Source organism: Coffea arabica, chromosome 1c, assembly GCF_036785885.1.
Source record: "Coffea arabica cultivar ET-39 chromosome 1c, Coffea Arabica ET-39 HiFi, whole genome shotgun sequence".
In the NCBI taxonomy this organism is placed as follows: Eukaryota; Viridiplantae; Streptophyta; class Magnoliopsida; order Gentianales; family Rubiaceae; genus Coffea; species Coffea arabica.
This window is the reverse complement of record NC_092310.1, coordinates 53,546,282-53,565,151: the sequence shown is the minus strand read 5'-3', so window position 1 is coordinate 53,565,151 and position 18,870 is coordinate 53,546,282. Positions and strand designations below refer to the sequence as shown.

The 18,870-nt window shown below is 38.1% G+C and overlaps 3 protein-coding genes across 7 annotated transcripts; all 3 read left to right on the top strand.

Moving 5' to 3' along the window:
• Window positions 1–1,558: 1,558 nt before the first annotated feature.
• On the top strand, window positions 1,559–3,974 carry LOC113728595 (exocyst complex component EXO70H1-like). The gene has a single exon (XM_072077616.1). The coding sequence runs from the start codon at window positions 1,795–1,797 to the stop codon at window positions 3,757–3,759; it is 1,965 nt and encodes a 654-aa protein (XP_071933717.1). The 5' UTR covers window positions 1,559–1,794; the 3' UTR covers window positions 3,760–3,974.
• A 3,621-nt stretch (window positions 3,975–7,595) lies between these two features.
• Window positions 7,596–9,294, top strand: LOC113728585 (3-ketoacyl-CoA synthase 12-like). Its single transcript, XM_027252977.2, has one exon. The coding sequence runs from the start codon at window positions 7,778–7,780 to the stop codon at window positions 9,185–9,187; it is 1,410 nt and encodes a 469-aa protein (XP_027108778.2). The 5' UTR covers window positions 7,596–7,777; the 3' UTR covers window positions 9,188–9,294.
• A 3,957-nt stretch (window positions 9,295–13,251) lies between these two features.
• LOC113728580 (nudix hydrolase 9-like) lies at window positions 13,252–18,413 on the top strand. 5 transcript variants are annotated; one of them, XM_072077612.1, is made up of 9 exons: window positions 13,252–13,558; window positions 13,659–13,733; window positions 13,896–13,952; window positions 14,770–14,852; window positions 15,282–15,340; window positions 16,062–16,210; window positions 16,357–16,497; window positions 17,341–17,422; window positions 18,052–18,413. In XM_072077612.1, exons 1-8 carry the CDS (start codon window positions 13,472–13,474, stop codon window positions 17,374–17,376), a joined length of 687 nt encoding a protein of 228 aa, XP_071933713.1. In that variant the 5' UTR covers window positions 13,252–13,471; the 3' UTR covers window positions 17,377–17,422; window positions 18,052–18,413. The 5 variants fall into 5 exon arrangements, with proteins under 5 accessions (XP_071933713.1, XP_027108774.2, XP_071933700.1 ...); XM_027252973.2 differs by having other exon boundaries at window positions 17,264–17,422; XM_072077599.1 differs by lacking the exon at window positions 18,052–18,413 and adding an exon at window positions 17,708–18,033 and having other exon boundaries at window positions 17,264–17,422.
• Window positions 18,414–18,870: the final 457 nt, after the last annotated feature.

Genomic DNA, 18,870 nt, shown 5'->3' with positions numbered 1-18,870 from the left:
AAGATCCATCCCCCATAAATTTATTAAATTTTCCAATGCGAGATTGTGGGAAGGAAAGATCCATTCCGCGTATAAATAAAAAAAATGATGGCGATACATCGCTCGCTAAACCCTCTTTTCTGGGTTCATAATTACACACTAAACCCTCCTTTGACATGGTGCGAAATTTCCACATCTGTTGCCTTTGCAGACTTTTATCTAATACTCGCCAAATTTCTCCCAAAAGCAGTGCTTGAACAAGAAGATGCAATTAATGCAAGTATACTTATTTTTCTCCTTCCCAAATTCATATGCCTTCTGGGTGTCTTCTGATCAGATGACGTTAATTTTTTGATGCCCCAAAAGAAAAGGGTGGTCCATGCATTAGATTCTCCCAGGCCGGGCGATAGTACGTGCACCGGCTTATAAAGACGTTTGCGGTCTTGGACGCGTTGATTCAATGAAGAAGGCCAAGTACGTACTTTTGTGCTTTTTACTGCTGGCTTTGATCATGAAAGGGGCTTTGATTAGACTCATGCAAGAGGCAAGAAGGCTACTTAGTCAACAATAATATAATTCGGCAGCCATCCATCTGAAAAACAAAAAAAAAAGTAAATAAAATGAGAAGGTTAAACGACGGAGGGAATACGAGAGTTTTAACATTTAGTGCCATCCGAAGCATGTCAAGTATAATAAATGAATAAATAAATAATTCGAAGCTTACTAGATTATAAAAACTTTGACACTTTCGTAGCTGGCATATTGATGCGATCATTTTGACTTATCAAAAGATGTATTCATCTTGGCAACTACGGGAGCGAGGACTCCTAGCCTGTTTTTGCTTCGATCACAAACTCAAAGATATATTCGAACGCGTTTCTTGGACACCAGGTCGGCTTGGCTATGGTACCTGCCATTGTCGTATTATACCACAGAAAATTCAGGCAAAAAGAAAAAAAAGAAAAAAGAAAAAAAGGAAAGAAGTCTTGGACAAGACGAACGAGTCTTGGACGCTGAAAACCATCATGTTAAAATTGTAGTCACAATCAATCATGAGTACGATTTTCTCCATTTCTTACTTGTGGATCAACCTCTGTTTAAGTAATCTACTGTGTTGATTAATTATCCATATAAATTTGGACTAAACAGTAAGCTCCACTGTTTTTTTTTCCCCCTCCACCGGTCTGCAAGTCTCCCCAAGCTCTCTGCTACTTCTGGAAGAAGCAAGCTAGTTATACTAATTACTTGTCAAACTAGTCTTTCAAAAAAATAAAATCTCTCATTAATTATGGGCGGGTTGATCCAAACTGACAACGTTGTTTTCTTCCCTTCTCCTTAAATGAATGCGTATCCAATAAATCTCCTATGCAGAATAAATTGTGCGTATCCAATGAAAATTTTTGTTTCAAAAAAAAAAATTTTATGTACAATAAAAGAATGGTGTACGTACATAGCTAGCGATGATGTTTCTCAGGAACAAACGAAAGCGAAAATGATCACCCAAAAAGCCACATCGCTTGGGGACCTGATAAAACAAGAAAGAAACCGCGTTCACCCAACTCTATATATACATCATCATATGTGTTTCCCCTCCTCTCCTTGGTCATGCAACTTCTTGCTCTCTCTAACTCTTCTTCTGAGTCTCAACTAACCTAGTATTAGTGACCTTCTCAAACTCACAAATCTCTGTTTCCTGGTTCTCTTTGAACAAGAAGATTGCATCAATTTGCACTCGTTTGTACCTCTTGAATACCGTCCACATACAAAGAACCTGAGCTAGATTAAAAAGAAAGAAAGAAATCAGTACAAAGGAAAATGAAGATGAGAAATAAGATTTTCTTGTCTCCATTGATAAGCCCGACATCATCACACAGCTCCTCCCACAGCTCTAAGACTTCCCCACACACTCTCTCCGCAACAATCATGGAGGAAAATGTCGACTGCGCAGAAGTAATCATCAGAAAATGGGACCTCAATGCCACTGATTCCGCTCGTTTATATTCTTCCAACACCCCTTCTCTTTTCGCGCAAGATCACCGCAGTCAAGCCCAGCAGTTCATCAAGTCCGTCAACGACTTGCAATCTGCAATGCACTTCTTCGTCAGTGAGGACCCCGGCTCACCAATGCTCATCCGGGCTCAGAACCTGATGCAAATTGCCATGAAAAGATTAGAGAAGGAATTCTACTCTGTTCTCAAAACCAACATGACCGCTCTCCACCCAGAATCCGTCTCCCTCCGGTCATCCAGTTCGAGGGCCTCCTCCACTTGGTCTGCCTTTTCTGACTTCCAAAATAGAGAAACTTCCGAAGGAGAAGATGATGATGATGAAATTACAACTGATATCGATCAAATTCATATCAAAAGCAACAAAACTGAAAAAGTATACGAAGATGTCATGAGCGACCTCAGAGTTATCGCGAATTGCATGATTAGTTCCGGATACGGAAAAGAATGCACGCATATTTATAATCTTATCCGAAAATCGATAATCGACGAGACTCTGTATTACTTGGGAGTTGAGCAATTGAGCTCCTCGCAACTTCAGAAAATGGCGTGGGATGACATAGAAGTTAAAATAAAGAAGTGGCTGGCTGCCGTCAAGACCGCCGTCAAAACTCTCTTTCACGGCGAAAGAGTTCTCTGCGATCATGTCTTCTGTGCTTCTGAAAAGATCAGAGAGACGTGTTTCACCGAGATTTCCAGAGGTAATGCATTGACGCTGTTCAGCTTTCCCGAAAATGTAGCCAGGTGTAAGAAGATTTTCTCGCCGGAGAAGATGTTCAGGTTTTTGGATATCTACGAGGCTGTTTCCGAGCTCTGGATTGATATTGGAATGATTTTCTCTTTTGATTCGCTCTCTGGAGTTAGAGCTCAAGCGATGACGTCGCTCTTGAAGCTCGGAGAAGCTGTCCGGACGATGCTCTTGCAGTTCGAGTCGGCGATTGAGAAGGACTCCTCGAAGACGGCGGTTCCCGGCGGGGGAGTCCACCCGCTCGCTCGTTATGTCATGAATTACTTGGTTTTCCTCACAGATTATAGCGGTGCGTTGGCTGATATCGTCGCCGATTGGCCTACGTCGGTCCAAACGTCGCTGCCGGAGTCTTACTTGTCCAGTCCGATTTCGGCTAACGACGTCGATGACGACTCTCCAGCGTCGACGATCTCCGTCCGGCTGGCATGGATTATCCTTGTTCTCCTCTGTAAACTGGATGGCAAAGCGGGATGCTACGGGGATCACGTGGCGCTTTCCTATTTGTTCCTGGCGAATAACTTGAACTACGTCGTTTCGAAGGTTAAAACCTCGAATCTGATGCCCTTGATGGGGCCCGATTGGGTGTCAAAGCACGAGTCAAAGGGCAAACAGTACTCAGCAAAATACGAAAGGATGGGTTGGGCAAAGGTGCTGACGTCATTGCCCGATGACCCGACGGTGGAGATTTCTTTACCCGAAATAAAGGATTCTTTCAGAAAATTTAATTCGGGTTTTGAAGAGGCATACCGGGTACAGAGTTCGTGGGTCATACCGGATTCGAAGCTCCGGGACCAGATTAAGTTTTCTCTGTCGGAGAAGATGGTTCCGGGTTATCGGGTATTTTATGAGAACCACAGAGAAGAAGTTGGAGATGAATCAATTGTCAGATTTACCCCCGATGACTTGGAGAATTGCTTGTGTGATTTGTTCCAGGGGAGGAGTGAAGGTATGGGGAGTTCGAGAGCGACGTCGTACCGGGTTTCTTCCGTTTCAACGTCACCGTCATCATCATGGACCGGGCATTGACCATCAAATTAGGGGTTAGTCAGATATCATATTATTGGCCTGCTTATACCCTCAAAAAGCAAAAAAGGAAACAGCAAGGTTTAGTATTGGCCGGCCCACGATGGTAAAGGCCCATTTCATTGTAAAGAAATGTCCAAAACGAAAACTGCTTATAGAATTCTTTTGATTGAGCTCGCATACTATGGGGACATGGAAATAAAAAAACATTTTATTCATGCCGTCTTGCGTCGTTTAGTATTCCTTTTCTGTCTCAACTTAGTTCAATTATTAGAGTTCAACTTCGTGTCAGGTAATTTGATTTATATTATCTTTCAACCCTACGTATGCATTAGCTGAAATTATCAACAAATTTAAAATTATGCCTCTTGCAGAAAGTTGTACTTGAAGGCGGTGCCAACATGTGGAGTCTTAATTGGTGATGTTTTTTTCTCTAAAACCATAAGATGATTTATGCGCATGGAGAACAAGTTTCTTTATTTAAAAAAAATAAATAAAAAGAAGAAAATAAAATAAAAACTCTTACCAAGTCATGTTGAATTTTCTTTTTCCCAAATATTAGGAATTTGCATTTGGGAATCAAAGAGCCCATATTAGCGGTGGAAAATGTCAAATCCGCAGGTAGCCCAATCGTTTTGCGGAAACCTGGTTTGAACTACTACGTGGGCTAGGCTAAAGGACCTCTAGAGTGGGCTGATCCTAGTCGGCTGTTGTCGTTGGTCTAGGTTAGGTGAACAAAGGTACAACACCGATCTCACATGAAACTTGGGAGGAGCAACGGCCCAATTGATGCTTGCATTAAGTTTTTTTTTTTTTTTTTTAAGTTATGCTTACAATTTTCAACTACGACAAACTTTTAACAGAGTCAATTATGACAACGGATCTGAAATTATTTCAGGAATTACTCAGTGGGTGTGTCCACCTCGGCATTATATATATATATTTATATATATATGCATTATTCTGGAATTAAATATGTGGGTTCTACAAGGGGAGTCAACTTGATCAATAAATGTAACAGCAAAGGTAATTCACAGTTTATACATATTTGAATACTATATATGGGTCATCATGAATTCAACAAAGGTATAAATTCAAAATTAAGAAATGTGGATTTAGACTTAATTAATGGGGGTAAGAAAAATGAGCATCTAGTAATGAAGTTACTGTGGGGATTTAGACTTAATTACCGGCTTTTGAAGTTACTGTGGGGATTAGGTTTATTTACGTAAGTTCTTAATTCAGTAAGAAAATGTCAGAAAGATAGTAATGACTGATATAGTAAGTTTTCTGCGTTTTAGATGAAAGCTATTATAGAATTTATAGATCCAAGCGCACACGGTACCAAATTTGTACGTAGCTAATTCTACCATAAGCACCAATTTCTTGTGTGTCTCCTCAACCAACAAGAAGGATCTTTTGCATAATTTGTGTCTGTATGTGTGTGTGTGTGTGTGTGTTTTTTTTTTTTTTTTGTGGGTTTGGGGGGTTGGAGGGGGAAGAACTAAAGTAGTACGTACTCTTAATTGACTTCAAGTGATGGTTGGGGCAAATTAAGGACTAGCTAATAAGTGCTGGCATTTAATTATATATCTACACATTGATAAACGAAGTTGACTTGAAGGTTGCTACTTTATTATTATTATTATTAATTATTATTTTCCAAAAGCGGCAGATGTACTTGAAGGCTGTTACTTTCAATGCTGAAATTTCGCTGGCTAAGGGCTTCACGTCAACGTAAGTTTGATGAGCAATAATTCTTAGCGCTTTCGTTTTCATTTGAATTGTGAATGAAATTACACCTTCGCAGCAAAACATTGTGGGGGAAAAAAATGTCGAAATTTCGTTTTTTTTTTTTTACATTGATAACGAACATAAAAAAAGTAATATTAGTGAAGTAGAGAAATTAAGAAATTAATCATTTGAATTGATAAAAGGGTTTTCGATCATCGAGTAGCATAAGGTTGTTTGAGCCATGTCTGCAATCCAATTGAGTTTCGGCCATTGAATAGCCAACGAAACTGGTTTCCCTCCCGCTGTACTAATAATTAAGCCACAAGGGGCGGCTCCAACTGTGGCCTAGGTTGGACTGCGACCAAAAACAAGTAGTGTGTTTGATTATTATCGTTCAATCTAGTTAGAGATCCTCATAAGTCATCACAATTAATTCATCTGTAAGTGGCAATCTAGTTAGAAGTTAAGGGTGACGCCACATTGTATGTGTTCTCTTTGGATAAGCTAATCAACATCTAATGCTAATCAACTATATATGGCTTTCCAAATTGGTGAATTACTTCAGTCATCCATCAATCACATTATTTTTTATATATATGCTTTGAGATACATTCTGCTGATAAGAGTAGGGGAGGGAGGGGAATAGGGATGCACCCAAGAGGGAGGGATTTTTTTGTCCCTTCTAATCGTACGCGCCCAACTGAGCTCTCAGTTGGTTAAGAAGTGAAGTCAATGCTGATTGTGGCGCGGACGCTATAAATGAAATGCTGACCTTGGAAAACCTAATCCTCTTCATTTCTTCTACATATCATTATGAGACTAATACATCAACTCGTAGCCACTAGGGACCAGCATTAGATTGGGAGTGGTCCACACGCACGGACGTTTGCGTTTGGCTAAGAACTGGCTTCTTGAGCTCCCGTAGGGTGGCTAACCTTGTGTTTTTTCTTTTTCTTTGCTTGGTGCAAAATAGTAGTTGCATACATAAATAAAGTCAGACATCTATTCACTTCTCGGTAGGCATGTCGAATCCTAGCTTGTTGGAGGTATATATGAAAGGAGGGATCTGCAGTCCAGCGTGCAAATAATGATCAGAAATTTCATGTAAGGATATAATGAGTGTGTTTGGATTGTAAGTTATGTGAAATATTTTTACTGTAGCACTTTTTGTGATGTGATGTATGTGAGATAAAAAGGTAATTGAGAAGATAAAAAGGTGTATTGGAAATTGTAATGGTGATGTCAGCAAATATATTTGGCCAAATAATTGGCTGTCCAAACACGCTCAATAATATCAGTACATCTACTTCGGTGGCAGCTTCAATGAGAGTGGCTGTCCTTGGTGAATATTTTTCACAGACTCTCTTGATATCAGGAAATTTCTCCTTCACACATCTGGCTGCAAAATATTGTCACATATCTAACCCTTTTCTGCCTCTTTAGTTTCCATAGGGATAGTGAAATATACCTAGGTAGTTTTTTTTTTTGAGAGGAATACCTTGGTTTTTTCCTAATTCTTGTTCACGCAAATTAATTTCAGGGTTCCTAAGATAAGAGAGCTTTGAGTCAATTTGTCAACAGTGATCTTCAAAATTTTTTGGCTTTATGGCTCCATCGACCTGCCCTTGCCAGTCTTAAAAGTAAGCAAGTGTACACCGACCGTACTGCAACATTATGGTATCTCCATTAAGGTCGTGTACAGAAAAGGAGGATGGCCAATTAATTTCAAGAAATTTGTTATTCTTTTACAACCAAACTTCAAAACGAAATTGATTGAGGAAATGCTGGTAGACCCGTAAGAAATACAACGTACTGTTGAGGTTACAGCTAGAAATTCCTGGGGAACTTGCTTGCAGTTATGGTAAGAAATATCAAGTTCACTGCAAGTATGATCATAAGGCATGGTGGATGTAAGAGACTGCGTCACATAGCAAATTCTTTTCATTTATGGTGATGAAGTTAATTAGGAGACTGCAAAGACATCTAATAGGGGTCTTAATCTCAGATTAGTACATACTTAAGGCATGACTATTGCCCATTTTAATGACAAAAAGATTGTTAGGGAAGTCACGCATCGATCGGGTGTTGTTGGGGGTTGAGAGATAAGGGTGGTTTAAAGCAAAGTCACATGTGTACATGTTGGACGCCTTTTTATTCAAGCGTTTGATCTAAATTTCTCATCAGTAATCCTGAGCTTCTAAACTTCAACACCTCCTCCTCCTCCCCCCCTCTTCTCCTCTCTCTGGTTTTCTCTTTTTCACTTAACCTTAGTTTTCCCATATTTCTCATGGATGTTTACTTCATGTTGTTATACTGTCTTCCTCTCTTTTATTTCTTCCTCTTTCTCGTGAAAATTATTGATCGAATGAGACACCAGTCTTGTTACATATTAGACTATGAATGCTACAAACCAACCGATGATAGAATGCTCAGCACTCGGTTCTGTGGTGAACTCATAAGAAGAAACAAGAACCTCGGCCTCCTCGAGTACAAATTCCTCTTGAAAGCCATTGTTAGCTCCGGCATTGGTGAACAAACATATGCACCAAGAATGGTCTTCCACAATAGAGAAGAGTGCCCTACTCAAGATGATGGGATCGAAGAGATGGAGGAATTTTTCTATGATTGCATTGACAAAGTTTTGAAGAGGAACGGCATTTCGCCGTCCGAGATTGATGTGCTAGTGGTGAATATTTCCATGTTAGCTGCGGTCCCATCTCTATCAGCTAGAATTGTCAACCATTATAAGATGAGGGACAACATCAAGACCTACAATCTCACTGGTATGGGATGCAGTGCAAGTCTGATATCGGTCAACATTGTCCAGAACATATTCAAGACACAAAAGAATTTGTATGCCCTTGTCATAACATCAGAGTCGTTGAGTCCTAATTGGTATCCAGGAAATGACAGATCCATGATACTAGCAAACTGTTTGTTCAGATCAGGCGGTTGTGCGATTCTTTTGACTAATAAGGTGGCTTTGAGGAACAAAGCCATGTTTAAATTGAAATGTCTAGTGAGAACTCATCATGGAGCAAGGGATGAAGCCTATGATTGTTGCATACAGAAGGAGGATGATCAAGGCCGCGTAGGGTTTCACCTCGGCAAGAATTTGCCAAAGGCAGCCACACGTGCTTTCGTCGATAATTTGAAGGAAATAGCACCCAAGATGCTGCCTATCAGAGAGCTTCTACGGTTCACGGTAGTTTCTTTCATCTGGGAGAGGATGAGAAGTAACACCAAAGATGGAAGCAGCAGCAGCAGCAGACCTGTTATTAATTTCAAGACTGGTGTGGACCATTTTTGCATTCACACCGGAGGAAAGGCGGTGATCGATGGGATAGGGCAGAGTCTGAATCTGACCGAGTACGATTTAGAGCCAGCAAGAATGACTCTCCATCGATTTGGGAATACTTCTGCTAGTAGCTTGTGGTATGTTTTGGGGTACATGGAGGCTAAAAAGAGGCTGAAGAAAGGTGATAGAGTTTTTATGATTAGCTTTGGAGCTGGATTTAAGTGTAACAGTTGTTTGTGGGAGGTGGTAAGAGATGTGGGTGGTGGAAATGCATGGGAAGACTGCATTAATAGCTATCCACCTAAAACCCTAACGAACCCTTTCTTGGAGATGTACGGGTGGCTCCAAAATGAGGATCCAGACACCTTTTACGTTCCTGAAGACTTTGTCATCCCATGACTCTTCTTTTGATCATTGTATTGTTAGCACTTCTCAATTATTTTCCTTTTCCTTTCTTAATTTTTTGCATGAATGTCAAACAAAAAGCTTTTACAGTTTTATTTTCATTTCCGGATTCTTTCTCATCAAATAGTACGTAGGAGATGTGGCTCCTTGTATTTGGGCAAGAAGCTTGCTATAATTCTTGCTTCATATTTTCTCGACTTGTATACAGTATATGTGGTACAAATATAGATATATAGCTTCCATTTTCTGCTGGAATGTAGTTCTTGGTATTATTGAAGAGGGAACCAGAGGATCATCATGTCCTTAGAGGCAAATAAAGCGACATGTTACTGATTATGGCTACCCCTTTAATTTGGTCGAATGTCAATTGTTGAGTGTAAATTGAACTGTTGTGGTCATGAACTTGTATCTGTCCAGTGCGGGCAATTAAGACATCGATCTAGAGAACTTTAATATGCCAACTATCCTTCCCGTGTGCCGTGTTACTTGCACTTTGCACGCCCTCATAATAACAAGCTAAGAGTGCCATTTCTATTTTTTCCCTTGTTTGGTAAGCAAATTAATGCCTTGTTTACTTACTTGGACATTGATAAGGGGAAACATCTCCAGAAAACCCATCAAAAAGATCAATATGTGAGTTAGGGACCCAACTCTGGCCTAAAAATTTGAGTTATTAGGTCTTGGGTTCGTTCTTACATATTAACCGCTTTTTCTCTATCTCTCGGATCAATGCGGGACATAACCCTTTACTCATGAACATAACAGATATGTCTTTCCTGAGCTGAAATTTTTTGTTATTCATGATTAATCTCTATTGTTTTCTTTTCTTTTTTTAATAAACTTTCCTGCCTATTAATTTCTTACATTTGCTAGCCAAGTGATAAAATACTTGTGCGCATGCTTCTAATCTTTGGCTAAAATTTAGCTTTCTTTTCCCTTTGGAAAGAATATACACATACATATAATTTTCGAAGCAAAGATCAATGCTCAAAGGCTTGAATTATAGGTTTTGCCAATTGATATATATACAACCATCACAGGTGAGCAAGACATGCAGGAACTCCAGTCTGCAACTTCTTCACATATTAGTATCTAAAAGCCACTTTAACTTAGGTCGCGGGTAATCAAGATTTTGCTCCGTGATTATATGTTTCTTCCATGGACTAGCTAGTGGCTCCAGTTAACACGGCACGGATTACTAGGCCATAGTATGAAGACAAGAAACAGAAAATTAAGGTAAAAGATTTCGAACTAAAAAAAAGTGTAAAAGGGGCTGAAGAACCGTAAAGGTGTAAATTGGCAGAGAATGGTAGGTTTGATCTCATAATGATTTTGTCGCGCTTCTAGCTGTAGGATTAATGTGAAACGTACCCCTCACGTGTCTTCACCACGTGATTTCTCACCAAAGCTAACAATAGAATGTGTCGAGAAAATATGTGTGTCCGGCGAAACATTATTATTATTTGTCTTGTTCATGTGATTTCACTAGTTCAAGATAACTAAAGCTGTGGTATTGTGACTTTCTCAGTTTCTCATAAGACCTATTCTTCTCGGCAGTGGCCCATGCAAACATGCAATGGTCCTCGCCAATTTTCATTGTATTTGGCACTCCACAATTCTCTTCATGTCTCAAAGCTCTAATATTAGAAGTAAAAATGCAATCAAGAAAAGCTAGCTCTTAATATAATTTGCTAAGCAATAAATAATATTGGTTGACAAGATTGAGTTTTTCTTGTAGGAAAAGCAAAATAAATGAGTAAAGCCTAGGTACTTAGGTTCGAATGGATGCAAAGAATGAATGCTAAAGAAATGTTGTACAGAAAATTAAACAAATCCATCTTAAGCAAAAGAAACAAAAGCACAAGGGTTTTTCTTATGAGTGCTTAATGATATTTGCTAATTATATTATACATTTAATCTATTATGTGAACGCACAAGTTGACAATTATTATCCTTCTGTACGTGCATTTGTACAAATTTTCTAATCAATAATTTAACATTTGAACTGTATAGACCGAAGTACGATTACGTGGGTTTTTTTTTTTTCTTCTTTCCCTTTTATGTATTTTGAGCTTGTAAATACACGGAATACTTGTAGGCTGAAATGTGAGGCCATTGAACTTCAATTAATCGTTTGACTTGAGTGACCTGTTATGGATCTCCTTTCACAATCATTCCAACTGCGGAGTTGCAACTGAGGACCACAAAAAAAGACAAGAATCTTCCCATGATTAATGAAATTTGGAATTTTGACAAATTTAATCTGCGGTATTATAGAAGGAATTTTATTCCGAGCATTTTGTTATTTTCTTTTTTTCCATCTACCTTAAGCGCACATTGTTATGGGTTTTTTTGTTTTCATTTTCTTCTATTTCTAACTCAGACGCCAGAGCCAATTAATTTTTTCTTAAAATTAATGGATTTTTTATTGAATGGATTTTTTCGATAAAATCTATGTCAAACTTGTTCTTTAAATGTCTAAATAGTAAATACTCATTCATATCAACATAAGAATATTGAACAATTTCAGCAAATTCACCAAATCAAGAACTGAAATTCTCAAAAAAAAAAAAAAAAAAAGAAAGGTTATAGAACCATGCAAAGCAAACCTAGGCCTCAATAATTTGACAAACCAATAAGCTCCAAGTAGTCTCTCCAACAACTATTCTGATACAGAAGTAGCCAGGAACTAATTAACAGCAGAAGACATGCAGGGCCAGGCTGCAAAGATTTATAAGTTGAACTAAATGCTACTCTCAATAATCAAAAGTTGAACCAAAAACCGAGACCTGGCTGCTCATGCATCTCTTCCCCTAAAAACATTTGTTGTACTAAGTTATGAAGTCTCAGTGGTCCGGTACCATCAAGAGGCACATGTGACATTCAATAGGATTTTTTCCACTTACTCGACCTGGTGTACGTACACCACTCTCCCTCAAGATATGGAGAAGTTCATCTTCTGTGAAGTAAATTTTCTGTATTTGCTTTACGTACTCATCACCGGGAAATAAGAACCGACCATTTGTCCCTTCTTTTTCTTTTTTTTGTTTTGTTGTGGGTGTTTTTGTTGTTGTTGTGGGTGTTTTCGTTGGGGGGGGGGGGGGGTTGCTCAGTGCTGAAAGCAGGCCAAGAAAGGGCACTAGAATGATACTACTCTGCTATAGGACGCATCGTTTTGAGATTGGTAGCTAACAAATGTTTAACTGAACCTGGGAGTACTAGAAAAACATGATTCCAGGCTACAGATCGAAGCTGAACCTTCAGCGTATATTGCCAATCCCCATTCATGACATTCTTGGAGCCCGTTTGGATTGAATTTTTGTAGAAAAATATACTATATACTATAGCGATATTTAATGTATATGAAATATAAAAGCGATTCAAAAATATTTCATAGAAAAAGAAAAATTTTTTGGAGTCGAATGGCATTACAAAAAAGGCCTTAATTTTCTATATCAAGCTGAACAAATCGTGATCACCCATATCGATTTGAATCTAGGAAATTAGCCTACATTAATTGTTTATTAAACTTCAATTGATGAATCCAGCAACCCAAAAAAAAAAAAATATTTACGAATCGACCTTGGAGTAGCTTTTTTTCTCTTTTTTTTTTTTTTGTGTGTGGGAGATTGTATTTGAGTATGGGTAGATGTTCACCATTTTTCAATTGCAGCTGTTTTAATTTGACTCATATTTGGATCGACCGGTCTATTTAAGTATGAGTAGATGTTCACTGTTTTTCAATTGCAACCGTTTTAATTTGACTGATATTTGGGTATCAAATACCCAATCAGCCAAATTGTGCCAAACCATCTTAACAAATGGTGTGACATAATTTGGGCTATTGGGTCTTTTACTTTTGGACTTTCAATTTTGGGTCGATATCAACCCGATCACGATCTCATGTTCTCCAGACATATCGATTCGGCTAAGTAACTTAGCCGTACATTAGTGTATCTCAAATTGGGCCACGAAATGGGCTTGCTTCGTGCAATCATCTATTAGTAAGCTTGCCTAATGCTCCATTTGGGATTAAATTTCCTTTAAAAAAAAAAGAAAAGAAAACCATTCACAAATAGGAAAAGGATTGGCGTTAAATGGACGAAAAGTGCCAGTTATTAAGTCGCCGAGGAGGGAAAACAGAAGACGGTTGGTTAATTGAATTGGACGCCAATTCAGGACATCTTTGGACATTTTTCAGGTCTAACTTACTTTACAAAAAATTAGTCTCAGACAAGAATTTTTTTTGAAAAAAAATTGCATTTTTACACAATACCAATGAAAGCAAATATGGAAATCGGCAATCAAGATCAGCCTGCATTCAAGATTCTGCTCTCTTGTCCCACCGGTCTCTCTTCCTCCCAGGTTTCTTAATGCAAGAATCTAACATATTTTATGATATTATAATTCAATTTTCTGTAATTTTTCAATTTGACTGATTGGTAATTGAACTCTGAACTTGAAGGTGTCAGTTGATTTTGGTCAAGTGTATGATAGAATTCCTCATCCAGATGTCAATTTAGAGAACTCCATTTCTGAGGTCAGACTCTTATTTTTGCCTGTGGAGTTAAATAGTTTTGCATCGTATGTTAGCTGAAGTGTTTTCTTTCTTGAATCATACAAAATACGGCATATTGGTTCAATCAGCTCATATATGTCTGAACGTTGTTTTTTTTTTTTTGTTTTTCTGCTGTTTTGTTAGATATGGGATCAAAGAGTTCAAAAGAATGCTTCATTGTTCAATGGATTAAAGTTCAGGGTATGTCAGCAGTCTTGCTTTCTTCAAAGTCACCAATGAAGAAGCTTTCTATTCTTACTGAAATACTTGTTGTTTTTCATGTAGTATTTCCTCGTTTATGCAGGTTTTATGGCATTGTGATTTATAGTGGGCCTTTTAGTTTAAGATGTCTGAAAACAAACAAGTCTAGCTACTAATGAGAGACTTTGGTGGATCACGTTTTTTGCTAGTTGCAGGGACAATATGAGTTCTTTATGCAGTCTTTTTCTTTGGCTTCACAATTGGATCGTGGAATCTTTTGGTTGATGAATCACAAGACTTGTGCTCTTTATGTTATTTTGAGTTGTTAAGTTTTTTGAGTTTGAATATATAGCATATACTTCTAGTGATATTTTGTGGTAGACTTAACAAATCGCTTAAGATACAAATGTAGAGGAAGCAAATTTGGACAATAATTTTAATACAACCTGAATTAGGAAAACTGTAGAGATGAAGCTCATAAAAAGTCCAGGAAGGTCTGCTTAGGTGATCATAAAATACAAACCATGAATCTGATGCATGTTAAAAACCATAGGACTTCGGCAGTGCTGAGGCAACTCCATTGATGCTTCTGGGTCCACTACAATGTCTCTTTGGCTTACGTCTAGAGTATATATTTTCTGCAAAAGCAATGATTACATGTAAATATTTGTGCATTTACGGCAGTGTAGAGAGAGAAAAAAAATTGAAAGCTTAAGAACAATAGTTGATGTTTTGCCTCGCTTATTTACTTTGCCATGCAATATACTCAGTTCAAATATTAAGTTCCTTACAGTTATATCAAATTGATGACTTTCAGTATGGCGGATACAGTTTTTCTGGTGGGGCTGGTACCGATCAAGAGCCCCATGTTTGCCTTCACCTTGGTTTGACAGATTATAGGTTTTCTCTTTGACGCTCTCCCTCTCTCTTATTTCTGTCTCATATATTTGTACTACCAACTTCTTGGATGTTACAGGCTTATTGATTATAGATCTGAAATTCTGTTACTTTGCTAAAAATTGATACCAGTGACTTTACTTCAATTGGTAGTATGCATCTGTGGGGATGTAATTCACTACTGTCTGTGTATTCCTGTTTCTTACATGAAATCAATGATAACTTTTAAAAAAGGGGTTATGGGAAATTAAATGCAACCCAAAAAGTCATGATATGACATTCATGCTTGAGTTAAAGGTTTTGAGAATCATCATGGAATCTTTGAGGTCTTACAGTATTATATGCCTTTATCATGTCTCTTGCCCTTCCACTTGCCTGTCAAAAGTAACAAAGAAAATGCTGATGGTTCCATGCCACCTGGCTTCTTTTCAGGACATTTGTTGGCACTAATTTGAATCCTTTGTGGGAAAGATTTCTGCTTCCATCTGAAGGTGCTGTCATTATCTTGTCAAAGTTGTGACTGAAGTGCCATCTTGTTTGTTTACCGAATCCTTGAAGAAGCCACTGCAATTGGATTTTCTATCAAAATTTTGGTCACATCAAGATTCCTGGCTCATCCTACTTATGCTTTTGCTGTGGTTAAAGTCTGCCTAGCATTAATAAACATTGGGGTTGGCTAATATTTTCTTCTAAGTATCTGCTCTTTAATACTTTTTAACTTGTTGTTCTGAAACATGTAGAGTATGAGCTGGCATCATGATGACTAGTTGAAGATCTTCTTCATGTTTAGATGGCATGCAGAAATTGTGATCTGGAAGATTGTATTTAAATTATAAAACAGTTGCTTTGGACACTCAGAGGTGGAAGAGGCCTTGCCTGTTCACCTCTAGGACATTACATTTTTTTCATTGCACCACTTGCTATATAGTTGCTTTCAGGATCTGTCCAGTGTTCACAAGTGCCTGATGATGCAAAGATCAACACTTCTTATTTAAGTCTTTAACTTTTTGTCACTGTTTTTGCTGTGAAAATGTGAATTCTCAATGGAAATGGTCTGAGGGCTAAAATACTATAGTCATTCATGTCTAAGAGATGATATTGTTTCAAAATTTTTGCCAACTTGAACTGCTGAAAGCAATGGTGTTGGTCGATATTCTGAATTCTACTATTTCCTTGTATTAACCATCTTATGACTGATGTAATTCTTTTCAGATGATTTTAGGCAATGTCAGCATACTTCCAGCCCTCTCGGTAATGGTGCAGTTATAGAGACATCTGATAAAAAGATAATAGTGCTGCAAAGAAGTAAAAATGTTGGAGAGTTTCCTGGACATTATGTTTTCCCAGGAGGCCATCCAGAGGTATTTACCTGGAAACCTTCAAATTTGTAGAATTGGAAGTAATGAACATCTATGATATGATTAAATATGAATACTTACAAACTCCAGCTTCAACATTTTCATTGGTAACTCATTCTGATTTTTAATACATCTTTAATTATCGACAGCCTGAAGAAATTGGAATATCATCTCATGATAATAGAGATGATAACAGCCATCAGATAATGAAGGAAAAACTTTCTCAGGAAATGTTTGACAGTATCACGCGTGAAGTAGTAGAAGAAATTGGAGTTCCTGCAGATAGCCTAGTAAGTGACTGTTGTTTCCTTTTTATTCTTGAAGGTTTTCTTCCTAATTGTTTGGCTGGTGTAATGTTGGTTTGCCTTTGTTGTCTAATTCCTTCGTGGAAAACAGATTTAGAGAAATTATTGACAAGATATTTGTTGGTATTTTAGTCAGAAGTTCATCTCCTCGTGTTTTTTACTTAACAAATCTCATCTTCAAAAGATTAATGTTCTCTCAATGAAAGTTCAGATATATCCTAAGCCTGGTGACTCTGACCAGTCTAGGCAGCATAATGAAATGGAAACTGAAAACAGAAACTTGTGACATGTGACCAACCATCAGATGACATGGCCCTTTGAGTTTATTATAGGTAAAAATGCCAGTTCAAAGCATGTTTACTTCATTCATATGCAGTATGTGCAAACACTTTTACTCTGTTATCTTAAGGTACCGTTTTTCAGGTCCAGTTTGAAAATAATGATAATGAATGCTTCTTATTGCAATATATGTTTTTCACTTGAGCTTTAAGTTCCATCATGGGTGTTCGGTTCCCTGGGCGTCTATGAAGGGTAAATCTTTTTTCACATGGACCCTTGCTTTGAAAGTACTGGCCTGAGGCCTAGCTCTTGAATTTATAATTCATTCTATACTCTTGGTGTTTTGCATGTATGTAGTGGAAAATGGGGTGTCAAAATTGCATGCCCTGATTGCTTCTTCTTTGCTGAATTTTGTCACCTCCAAAAGTTGTCTTCTGGTTTGTTTAAGATGGTTTACTCTTCGTTCATGCAGACCAAGCCAGCCTTTATTGGTATATCCCGTAGAGTGTTGAATGTCAGACCAACTGCTTTCTTTTTCATGACATGCAGTCTTCAGTCTATGGAAATTCAACAACTGTATCATAGTGCAGCAGATGGCTATGAGTCGACCCAGCTTTATGCTGCATCAATGGTTCGTTTTTCGTAATTGTAACCATGAAGTATTGCTGTTCAATGTTGTCCTACAAAGTTCCAATATTTTTGCAGCCTTGCATACTAATTGTCCAGCAAAAGCTATTTAATCATGTAATTGTATAAGTCCATTGTCCCCACCACAAGATGTGGTTACATCTGTGTTAGTGTCATTATCTTATAACTGCAAATAATAAATATTAAACAGTTCAAACACCTGTAGTCCCCCCTTATGGCAAGTGGCTAGTCCTTGCTAGGAGTTGACCTTGTTTCATATGAAATGCAGTTGCAGGATCTTGGTGAAAATGTCCAGTATTGTCTGGTTTGTTAGCATTCCACAGTTGGTTTTGTTATGCCTTGACAAAACAATCTAAATGGGCTTCAGATGGAACATTTGAGTATGAAGATCTTGTTAAAATTTGGTCATATTGGAAGATTCTTTATGTCTGAGTGTTGATTAGTCACAAGTTGAAGTTCAGGATGCAAACCATTAAAAGCAAAATGGTTTGACAGCACCTAGTCTAATTATTTCTTCTTATTGTTTGTTCTTGTATTTCTAACATTCTTCTGCTTCTTGTTCTTGTTTTGAGGGGGATCACAAAGTTTTGACTTATCTGTTCAATCTACCAGGATGACCTGGAGAGCATGGCCAAAAAAATGCCTGGTTGTCACCAAGGAGGATTTGCACTTTTTAAGTTGATGATAGATGCTGCAAAGGATGCCTAATGGTGATATGCGATTGCTTCTTGATGATTTTTCCTCAGGTTGTTTTGAAATCGAATTGAAAAGGAAATGGTTATTGGTCAGTCTATTATGTTATTATATGCTTCAATTGTCAGACTATCGGTCGTGGCTCGTTGGTTGTACTTTGATAGGTGATGAGAATATAATTATTTGGATCAATTGATTCCGTGACTTGCACTTGATGGTCAAACCTTTTCAAGACGAGCAATATGTAATAATCAATAAACAGGATCCATTTTACACGCAAAGATGCTCTTGTTAGCGTAAAGTTTTGTTTCTTTACTTGGTCCTCTTTTGGTTTTGATTTGAGATTATACCTCTTGGCTATTCATCGTGCTTGGCTGTTTCGAAAACTATTCGTACTTGTTGCATCAGAAGACAATATTTCATTCCCCCCCCCCCCCCCGGGGAAGGGAATGCGGACAGGAAATTCAAGGAGTTTGCGTTCTTGAGGAATGGAAAATCAATTGAATACATGCACGAAATACGCCTCTTTCCCGCGTACGCGTTATATAATGGTGGTTCCTAGTGTTGTTTTTGGGAATTGGTCGTATTTGCACTTTGTTAGCCATGGTCAGTTGTCAGTGCTATTACCCCGTTTTGAGGTTGACAAGGGGCTGTTTGTTAATGGAAATGTGAAAGCCTCTAAAGAGCTTGTGCTGATGGCTGTGCGGTGGAGCCAACCCTGGTTGAGTGTCTTATTAC